The 10,959-nt window shown below is 44.0% G+C and overlaps 1 protein-coding gene across 1 annotated transcript; it reads right to left on the reverse strand.

Annotated features, from left to right (window-relative positions):
• Nucleotides 1-1,151: 1,151 nt before the first annotated feature.
• On the reverse strand, nucleotides 1,152-10,835 carry LOC134538952 (eukaryotic translation initiation factor 3 subunit H). Its single transcript, XM_063380575.1, has 5 exons — nucleotides 10,649-10,835; nucleotides 8,349-8,502; nucleotides 5,527-5,694; nucleotides 3,760-4,145; nucleotides 1,152-1,451 (listed from the first exon to the last, which is right to left on the reverse strand). Exons 1-5 carry the CDS (start codon nucleotides 10,724-10,726, stop codon nucleotides 1,221-1,223), a joined length of 1,017 nt encoding a protein of 338 aa, XP_063236645.1. The 5' UTR covers nucleotides 10,727-10,835; the 3' UTR covers nucleotides 1,152-1,220.
• Between the last annotated feature and the right edge of the window lie 124 nt (nucleotides 10,836-10,959).

Raw genomic sequence — 10,959 nt, forward strand, 5'->3', positions numbered from 1 at the left:
AAGAGACTACCCATTTAAAGCAATTACATAAGCAAAATTCTCAATGGATGTGGTCCATTGTCTGAAAGGAAGTAGAGTGAAGGCCGGGTGTTACACCACAATTCCTGGCAATTGGGTCGTACTAGAGAAGGGATTGTTAATAAACATTCTGGACACTGACCCAACCCCAAAGTCCGTGTTCAGTCATCTCTGGAAAGAAATTTAAATGTTTTCAAAAATTAAATATGAATTTATTATAATAGTATAAGTTTTACGGAAAGAAAAGATACCCAATAGATTAACACTCAACCATCTCACGTCACCGAAACAAGCATGCCCACAGTGAAATGCGCAGCACAGTGGTATTATTCAACGAGCTCCAAGTAAGGAAAATGTAAGGTTTTTTCATTAAAACATTGATTTATTAGAGGTCCTAACATTATAGCACACCAGAGAGGTACGGAAGGTTCAGCGCATTGCTGGCACGGCGGCTGTCTTCTGGCGTGAGACTGAAGAGGGGGAGTGCGCAGCCTTCGCTGTCAGCTGTGACCACTGTACTGTGACCACCGCCATCAGCGCTCTTTTGTTCTCCCCCTCCAACCCCCCTTCGTTGGTCAGAAGGGCTTGGAGTACAAACAACAGGACAGCAGGGCATATAGAGATTTACCAATACTATCTGCAACAAGCTATATTCCAATTATTTTTCATGATGCTCTGTTTTCCAGGTACTTTTGATGAGAAAATCGTGAAACTTAACATTTGAAGAGTAAGAGCCTATTTGTGTAGGTATTTACGTAAAAGAAGCATAGCATTGCAACTTCAAAGCACCAAAAAAAATCCAAGTTATTTTTTCAAATTTATTTCGATCTAAAAATCTTCCAGGTCTCTAGTAATAACAGAAGCAGGTGATATCACAATAGTTGGTTGCCAGGCGCGACAGGAAGACATGTCTGACCCCGTGGAACTGCCATCTGTGGTAGGAAGATGAAGGGGATAAAACAGTGGCGTCTGCTGCACCACGTATAGTACAGTGGTCGCCGAGAAAAAATGCAGCGCAACATGCTTCAACAAATTTTCGGCAGGTTTCCTTGAAATTTTTAATTCAACACAAATTTTTTTCACAGTTGCTCGAAAAAGGGTTGCGGGGGAAAAAAAAAGACGGGTTCAACATATATGAGCCACAACAGAAACTGTATTTAACATCACCGTTACTGAAATGTAACCAAACAAGAGACGGGGCGTCAGGGCGCGGCGGCCCCCTCCTTGGCGCCCTGCAGCGCCTGCGTGATGTACAGCTTGGCCAGCGCCTGGGAGCAGAACTGGGACACGTGCTGGCTGTAGGCGCTGATCTGGCCCGACACGATCATGGGGTTGAGGCGGTGTGGCACCGGGATGGGGCGGAACAGCTTGCTGGGGTCCTCCTCGGGCAGCGGCGGCTCGTCCTTGGCCAGGCGGGCCGCGTTCTCCTGGGCCTGTGGGCACCACGCTCCGACCGTCGTCCTCATCCTCGGAGCACCCTGACGGTGCGACACAGCCGCCAGACCCGAGCCTTTGAATATATACACCGTATAGAAGTCGCCAGCCCAGGTTAACATTTCTAACACGGTTTTGAGGTAGTTGGTTAATTCACCGCCGCCATCTCTAGGGCATCGACTTGTGGTGGTCCCTAGTGGACAAGTGTCACCCCTTCCCCCTCCCGTCGAACGACCTCGAGCTGCAGTGAATGATGGATGGGGGGTGCGCGGGGGAATGACAGCGGGCGACAGTGCTGCGCTCTTAACGTGTAGATAACAACTAAGACAATACCGGGGCGTCACGGCAGCGCACTGCAGCGGTGGAAGTTCCCAAACTGCTCTTCATACGCTTCTGAAAAACGTAGAGTAAATCCTATCCACTCGCGACTTCTATACAGTATATATATTCAAAGCCCGAGCCAACACGAGCCAGGAGACGGCACTTCATCCCGAGGGATGACCTCTCAGATAAAAATCAGCAGGCAATTGTAGTGTAACGTGCAATGCATATATCCTCCTCACAGCAGAGATGCATGTTGCACGTTATAATGCAGGGCGAGCTCTTAGCGTGACAGACGCGTGCTTCTGGATCTCGGTTCAGAATCAGAATCAGGAAGCGATAATTTTCATTTAGTAGTGTGTTACTAGCGAATGATAAAAGGATTTGGTTAACTGCATACGTAAGACAAAGAGAATTTTTTTGGGGTAGTTCTATACACATTAGTGAGTGATCTAACTGAAAAACAATTTTTAAGAACTATTTCAGACCAAGCAGGTCCCAGTTTGAAGACCGTCGCAATATTATTGCTGCTGATTTTAAGCAAGATGAGTGCAAACTGGTGCAAACCAATCGGTTCGCAAGATAAACCTGCTGCTTGTTTAAGGTGAGAAGTCAAATACACGTACACGACAAAATGTTATTTAAAAATATTACGCTATATATGTAGACATGATAAATTGCTGTCAGTATACATTAGTGATGGGATTTTCGATACTTCGATACTTGACGGTATCGCAAAGTATCGAGTATCGAAACTGTAAGTTCAATACATTTTTTCGATACCAGAATGCTTGTTCATTTGTATTAAATTAAGTTTTGAGTTGCCATCGTACAAAATATAACTACAGTAGAACCTCGATACGTTCCCGTTTTACACATTTTCCCGTGTCATACGCCGATTAATTTTGGTCCCGCCGAAAGTACTACTATATTTACAATGATTTACTTTCCCGGAACATACACTTATAAATTTATTAATTTCTCGTTTCATATGTTTTTACGAAGCGAAAAGTCCTAAAACTCACAATTTTTTTTGTTAGATATATTCCTCCTGATAAATTACGTTTTAATTAATGCTTTTATTTTGAAAAACGTTCATTGTTTACCTTTGCAAACGTAAGAAAATAACTTTATAGCACCATAGATATGGATAGTATCAGGAAGACTGTGCACTTCGCTAGTAGCATCTATGGCCAGCACCAAGCGAGACTAGTGGCGCAAACTAGCAATGATTATGAAAATGGTGCACGCGCTTTACCAAGGCACGGATCTCATATTTTGTGCATTCATTAATCTTTGAACTGAATATACCAGTTTGTTATTGTTTTCTTACGATTGGATTGTTTTGTATTTTACGTATTTCAAGTTAAAATTTTATTGAAAATTGTTCTGTTGCATAAAGTTGTTTGTAAAATGAAACAAACAAGCAAAAATTTCTGATTTTCTATTTACAATAGCCTAATTTTTTTATTTCTAATTTAGGCTTGGTGACTTTTCCCCCCTCCAAGAAAGGACTGCTTTACTTGATTATGGACTGTATTTTACATTTCTGGTGGTTTTATTATATGTCTATATAATGATGAATTCAATCTTTCATTAATATAATGCAATTATTTACACATTATGTATTTAAGTTTAATCTGACATAATGCTGGTATGATAGATTGAATTTATATAGTTTAAAACTAATTTATGTTATTTGTAATAATTGTTTCTTAATGGGAAAATATTTGTCCCTCGAGTATCGAAAGTATCAAACTGAAAAAACAATACAGAATCGAGTATCGAAAGTGTGGTATCGTCCCACCTCTAGTATACATTTTTGATGTATTTTCTTTGTTACTTTTTAATTCTCTAAAAGTTAAACAGTGCTATGAAAAAAAAAATGTGTCGTCTCTGTTGGACAGGTACACGGCTACTGGGAATAGCCACGGACTCGGACACAGCAATGTAGCGCCAGACCAGGGGGAAGGTCGACAAGCTCACCCGCTTCATGAGGTAGCGGTGCTTGTCCTGCTGCTGGCGCACCACCTGCTGCTGGTGGCGGTTGAACTTGATGGCCTCCTGGTTGAGCTCGTCTACGCGCTCCATGAGGCTGCGCAGCTGCGCCTCCAGCACGGACGCCGTGCCCAGGTCCAGGAAGCGAGCCCCCTGCTCCTCGGGCACCAGCTCCCCCAGCTCGCTCAGCAGGATGCCGGTCAGCTGCGAGTTGCGCACCGCCACGGGAACCTCCGCGAACAACGTCTCGTAGCCCACCTTGAGGGTGCGCAGCGCCTCCGGCGTGAAGTCGCTCTCCTTGTACATGGCGATGGCCTGCGGCGTGAGGCGGTACGCCTTCAGCGCCAGGAACCCCCGCGCCGTCTTCTGCGTGTCTGCCGGCCCACGCACTCGCTCATTGCCTCCGCAACATCTCCCACACTTCACGTTCCTCAATCACTACAGCACTCGCTGCGGCTTTCTCACTCTGATACATGGAAACAGTTATGAACATGCCAACCTAGACACATGTCCATACTGTTTTTTAGTGATCATTAAAAGTTACGACAGCACAAGCAAACCTTGCTGAGCAATAAACATCTCCACACCAAGAATTAACAAGTACAAAAAAAAGAACAACCTGACAACACACGCCGCCATTTCCGCCACGGAGCAGACGTTATATGGATAAGTTTCAGTTTATTTAACGGAGATAAAAAAAAGAGGTTGGGAAGGGGGGGGGGGGGGGGGGGGGGGAAATTGTACAGTTGGTTAGCTCGATTTAGTTCCATTCAGTATTTTTCAATTTTTCTTGTTAACGTCAAGATGAGCTGCCATATTGTCACAAAAACGAAACGCAAACATTAAAAAACATTTCCACTACTGGAAAAGGCTGGAATTAATCATAAGCTTGAAAAGCGTAAGATATTCAGAAATTTCGCACAACCGTAATGTATTTTCCGAACAAATTATGGGAAATCTGTAAAAGTTGCCAGATGTGAACGCCGGCATGGCAACCTGGCAACCTGGCACCCAGGAATAGATCCTTCACTTCTGCAGTACGGAGGTGAAGTAGTGAAACAGCACCTACTCCTGGACACAGAGAAGACTTTTTCACAAGTGCAAAAATCTTGACCCCAGTTGGGAATTGAACCCAGAGCCAATAGTACTTTAGGGAGAAGCTCGAAAAATTAAGGTAACAAGTTGAAATGCTAAAGAACAGGTCTGGGTAAAATTTCCCTCACTTTTTCAGGATTGCCTGACAAAAAAAATACTAGTCAATTGTGGCGTTAATAATATGTACACTAAGAAAAGAAACATAAAGCTTTTTCAAGTCCAAAATATGCTGAAAAAGTCATCGGATTAAAATTTCCAGCTTCCTTAATTATTTAACTTGACCATCAAGCGTTATCAGTGACTTTCCCCAGACGTGTCGCAGATCTGAAAGGCACAGTGTACGTAGCAAAATTTGTTATCATCACTGCTAGTGTGTGGTACTCTTGCTCTCGTTGGCTGGCCATCTGTAGATGTTTTCCTCCTATGGTACCGACGGAGGTGGAAGTTCATACACCGGTAGTGATAACTGTGTTCCCGTTATTGCATGTAGTGCCCACCACAAATGTCCACGACTGTTGGTGGGCATGTGAGAAATTACGAAAAAATAAATAAAAATCGTAAAACAAAATTCTGATGCAAGGATTGTCGTGTTTAAGGTTCGTGTGACAGGGTTGTCACGCAGACGCCACGAAGAGGGAGGGAGCGGGTACCAGCGCTCACCGTAGATGACGACCACCGACTCCTCGATGGAGGTCTGGTAGTGGTACTGGGACTCCAGCAGGGGCAGGCTAAGGAAGTTGCCCACGTCGGCGCTCTGGTACCAGCCCACGTGGAAGTGGTCCACGTTGACGCGTCGCAGCCGGCGCATCATCGCCAGCTGGTACTCCTCTGCAAGCACGCCAGACACGTTGGCGACGGCACCTTTCGCGACTGCTCAAGACGTTACTTTCCCCCGAAAAGTAATCAAGGGAAAATTTTCAGGTAATTCTGCTACACCAGAAAATGTTTCAACAATTTATTCTTACACAAAAAAACACAAAAAAATGTTATTAACAGTTTTATACAAACATAAACGAATAAAAAAAACAAGTTAGTGATAAGGTGGCAAATAAAGACAACATACACTACATACATATGGGCGTACTACACGATTCTATACCTACTTTTTAACTTCAAAGTTTTTTCCCCTGCACTGTAACGTAAAATTTTACAAGTGGTATAAAATTTCTGTAATAGAGCATGAATATTAAACACTATACACGCATACAAAATACAGCACAGAAATATAGTACTATTATCTTAGTACAGCAACCTATCTTAAATAATCAAAACTATTTTGTTATTGTAAAGGAAAATTTTCTGGAAATATACATTGTTATTTTTTTCTGGTAAAGTTTCTCTCACATCTCTACCAAATGCCCTGCCCCCTTCCCCCTTTTGCACTTGTAAATCTTTACCAAAAAGCTAATACCATAAAATATTTCTAATGGTTGCTTAGGGAAAAACAATTTAAGATGAAACCATCCTTTCCCAACCAAATGTACACGTGATTTCACAGTATTTTTTATGTAGCTATACTAACCCAAAAATATCTTCATTGTTTTGAAGTATTTTTAATGTAGATAACATAACGTACTCAACCATTTTCACAATTTAAATAAAGTTCTCTAAATCATACACACACATACAGACCCACACAGAAAAGGAAATAAAAAAAATAGCGATGATCAATACAATCCACAAGTATTAACAGTGATTTCTCAGAAACCAGTAGGAATATAGATATGCTGTTTTCAGGTATATATAGAAATGTGTCTCGTGTCCAGAAAAAGTATTTTCCAAATTTTATTATTACTTCACGGGAAAACCGTGCTGTAAGAATATTACCAATATCTGTATAATGCCAGAAAAAGTATTTTCTAAATTTTATTATTACTTCACGGAAAAACTGTGATATTACCAATATCTGCATAATGCCATGAGGTTGGGCTCTGAGAAAATGTGATGTTTGCTGGTCTCTCTAGAGTGGTATCATCTCTAAGCGCAAGCCTGTGAAAAGGCATAGAACTACAAAATTTGAGCGGTGACTATAACATTATGTGGCGGAGAAATGGAGATAAAGATGTAATGCAAGTCCCTTGAGTGCTTTAAAGAATCTGCAACTGTTGCATTATGTTTAAAAATTACTCTGAAATCATGCTTTTTAGCATTTTTCACTATTCTGTAAATAATAAAAAAAAAAATTTAATTTAGGAACAAAACTAATTATCAGTCCTCAGAGAACTATTAAATGCTTTTCGTAAACAGACCCCACTCGGATATATTGAGTAGTTTTCAAATTGCGTGGGTTTTTCCTGAAGTTCGGCACACCGTACGTGTGTCCAGTTCGGCGGGACCCTCAAGAGACCTACACATTCAGCCGCTGGTATCTGTGTTCAGCCGGACTGTGGGTGTGGCTACAAGGGGCTGTGAGGGGCGGTGAGGGGCAGTGAGAAGCAGTGAGGGGCAGTGAGAAGCAGTGAGGGGCAGTGTGGGGCGGTGAGGGGCGGTGAGGGGCATGAGGGGCGGTGAGGGGAATGAGGGGCAGTAGGGAGCGGTTAGGGACAGTGAGGGGCAGTGAGAAGCAGTGAGGGGCAGTGTGGGGCGGTAAGGGGCAGTGTGGGGCGGTGAGGGGCAGTGAGGGGGCGGTTAGGGACAGTGAGGGGCGGACAGGGGTGGTGAGGGGCGGACAGGGGTGGTGAGGGGCGGACAGGGGTGGTGAGGGGCGGACAGGGGTGGTGAGGGGCAATGAGGGGTGGTGAGGGGCCGCGAGGGGCAGTGAGGGGGAGTGAGGGGGTCTGAGAGGGAGTGAGGGACCATGAGGGGTGATGAGGGGGCTTGAGGGGCGGTGAGGGGCTTGAGGGGCGGTGAGGGGCAGTGAGAAGCAGTGAGGGGCAGTGAGAAGCAGTGAGGGGCAGTGTGGGGCGGTGAGGGGCATGAGGGGCGGTGAGGGGAATGAGGGGCAGTAGGGAGCGGTTAGGGACAGTGAGGGGCAGTGAGAAGCAGTGAGGGGCAGTGTGGGGCGGTAAGGGGCAGTGTGGGGCGGTGAGGGGCAGTGAGGGGGCGGTTAGGGACAGTGAGGGGCGGACAGGGGTGGTGAGGGGCGGACAGGGGTGGTGAGGGGCGGACAGGGGTGGTGAGGGGCAATGAGGGGTGGTGAGGGGCAATGAGGGGTGGTGAGGGGCCGCGAGGGGCAGTGAGGGGGAGTGAGGGGGTCTGAGAGGGAGTGAGGGACCATGAGGGGTGATGAGGGGGCTTGAGGGGCGGTGAGGGGCTTGAGGGGCGGTGAGGGGCAGTGAGGGGACGTGAGGGGGAGTGAGAGGCAGTGAGGGGATGTGAGGGGACGTGAGGGGCGGTGAGGGGGCTTGAGGGGCGGTGAGGGGCAGTGAGGGGCTGTGAGGGGACATGAGGGGCGGTGAGGGGACGTGAGGGGGAGTGAGAGGCAGTGAGGGGATGTGAGGGGACGTGAGGGGCGGTGAGGGGCAGTGAGGGGCGGGCGCTACCTTCGTCCATGGTGTCGTCGTTGTGCTTGGGGAAGGGGAAGCAGTTGGTGATCTCGAGGCAGCCCTCGACCACGAGTCCCAGGAGCGCGCCCTGCGCCACCTCCATGTTGCCGACCGCCTCCTCGTGGCTGTGCTTCACCATCTTCATCACCGCCTGCTCCGCACACACACACACCCGCTGGTTACAAGACAACTTTCCCAACATTATTACAGTCTTTGGTGCTGCCAGTAGAGATTCTAGTTTCCAGGGAAAGTATTCTGGAAAATTACTTTCACAGAAAAAAAAACAATAAAATGATAACTTTTTATACAAAACACAACCAAATAAAACATACATTAGGTCTTTCTTTACAACACAATGGCTCATTTGAGAGTTGTGTAGAAGTTCCTATTACTACTATTACTACCAACTGATAGGAACACAAATAATTGTTGATTACCTACCGATCCGAAGAAAATAAATTATTTAAAGTGCATCTCAACCTGCCTTAAATTGAAGTTATGTAGGCTAGATAGGTTAAGGGAAAAAAAAAGCTTTTTTTTTCAAATAGAAAATTTTTCCATTAAAATCTCTAGTTGCCAGTGTTAAACTATCCCACAACAACAGCGTGTTTCTGAATCCCGACAAGTTTCTTCCCACTGCAACTATGCTTCCCAGAGTGTGTGAGAGGAACGAGTGTGGCGCGTACGACCCTATACCTACAGCACTTTAGCCCTCATTATAAAGACCTAGGTAAACAAGTGCATTAGATATATGAGCATCACCACTCAACCTCGCTTCGCTCATAGGCAGAGTTGCGATAAGACTAAAAAAACCTTTGCTGGATATAAAAGAAACATTGGCAGCATACAAGAACACAGTTACATTAAATTTTTCTTCAGAAACGCCCCGCAACTCCATAGTTAGTTGGAGGAGAATTAGAAGCGAGACCCTTGGGACCAAAGTCAGGTCCCAGGCTTACGCAACTGAATCCCAGGACAGCAATAACTCATTCGCCCCTGTATTCTTTTAGTGTTCGCCCTTTCAATTTAGAGTTCTTGGTGGATCGGATAGCTTAACTTGTCATACACAAACAGCAAGGTTCTCAGGTTGGGTTCAAGTCCACGATATGACTAATCTACGAACACCAAGTACGTACTCTAATCTTAGATGTCCCATCGACCTAAACTCCGCACACAAGCATGGCTGATGCAGCAATCAGGTGGTCAGATGATCCACCTTCCTCCACACCATTGAGGGTTCAATTTCTGGTGACATCAAACCCCGATATTTTGCAAGTGTGAAATATAGCAGATGTTGCCATTATCCAGTGGGCTTTTAGAATACTCCAGTTTTCCCACCAATGCATTCTGTGGCAGCCCTGACACCTCGTCATTCTAAAATGACCTCAATGTCAATGAGACATGCAACCCTAACATGCATAAACCTGTGTTACCCATTAACATTTTATAACTTGTGTTATGAAAAAACCCAAAAAAAAGGAATTAAGTTTCACCATACACATAATAATCAAAGACAATAAAATCTAAAAACTTGTTTCTTGCATATTCTCCCTTCCTGACAAAATTGTCTGGTCACATAGTTACTAAATAAGGACTGTAGCTAAAACTGGGGTTAAAAAAAAAGAGCCTTACAAAATATTGGTTCCAAATGCTGAAAAAAATTTATTTTTCAAGTAAATTTAACTTTATTAAAAGATGATAAAACATATATATATTGGCTAGTGTTGGAATCAAAATAGTGCAATGGCACGATGCGACTGGCAAAATTGTGTTATTGTGATCATGCGGTTTGTACCCTCGATACAACCCCACCTAAACAATTGTACATAAAATGTTTCTTGCTGTTACATACAAGCATCAATGCTTGCATGTTTCTTTTAAGATATTATTGAGAGAAATTTGTTGGATTCAAATTAAACCTTCAATTGTCTGCATCTTAGACAATACATGGAATGAGAACCCTCCCCCTTTTCATTCAGTGATATCCTAAAATATGTATCCCTTCTGCCCCGTTTACACATACGCTGTATTTTCCACTGTCCTTTTACGATTGACATAGTTACATTGTTGACATTTTGTCCTCTTCCACTGCTCCACCCTTAAGTCCTCCCACCATGTGCAACACCACTCCATCAAATTTCAATATCCCCATATAACGCACGGTAAAATAATTTTTTTCCTACTATATTTGCACATTTAGAGCATTTTGCACACTAATGTATAAATTTAATTCTATATTTACTTAACGTTCAATCAATGTACGTAACATTCAATATGGTCTAAACTTAAAACATTACCAATCCATCCATCTGCACACGCTGTATCGAAGACTCAGTATCTGGAGCCCGACGGCCACTTGCTCTCCCACTTGCCATTGCAGAAACTATTAAATAACTTTTTACTCGAAAGTCCTCCTTAGTTTCACCAATTTCGAGGTTATCTAAAAAGCGTCCACCATTCCTTTTTTGTAAAAGAAAATGTCATAGATTTCTATAAGCCTTGACGTTGCTTACATTGAGACTAATGGAGAAAAACAAAAAATTACGATTTACAAATAATTATCCAAATGTAAGACATCGCGCAAAAATGACAATGATACAAATGCAAC

This window comes from Bacillus rossius, chromosome 14, assembly GCF_032445375.1.
Source record: "Bacillus rossius redtenbacheri isolate Brsri chromosome 14, Brsri_v3, whole genome shotgun sequence".
Taxonomy (NCBI): domain Eukaryota; kingdom Metazoa; phylum Arthropoda; class Insecta; order Phasmatodea; family Bacillidae; genus Bacillus; species Bacillus rossius.

Coding starts and splice junctions, on each gene's coding strand:
- LOC134538952 (XM_063380575.1), bottom strand. CDS start 10,726: ATGGCAAGTGGGAGAGCAAGTGGCCGTCGGGCTCCAGATACTGAGTCT. Junction 4,146..5,526: donor GTCGGTGGTCGTCATCTACG/GTGAGCGCTGGT, acceptor GTGGGCCGGCAG/ACACGCAGAAGACGGCGCGG. Junction 1,452..3,759: donor ACCGCTACCTCATGAAGCGG/GTGAGCTTGTCG, acceptor TGGTGCCCACAG/GCCCAGGAGAACGCGGCCCG.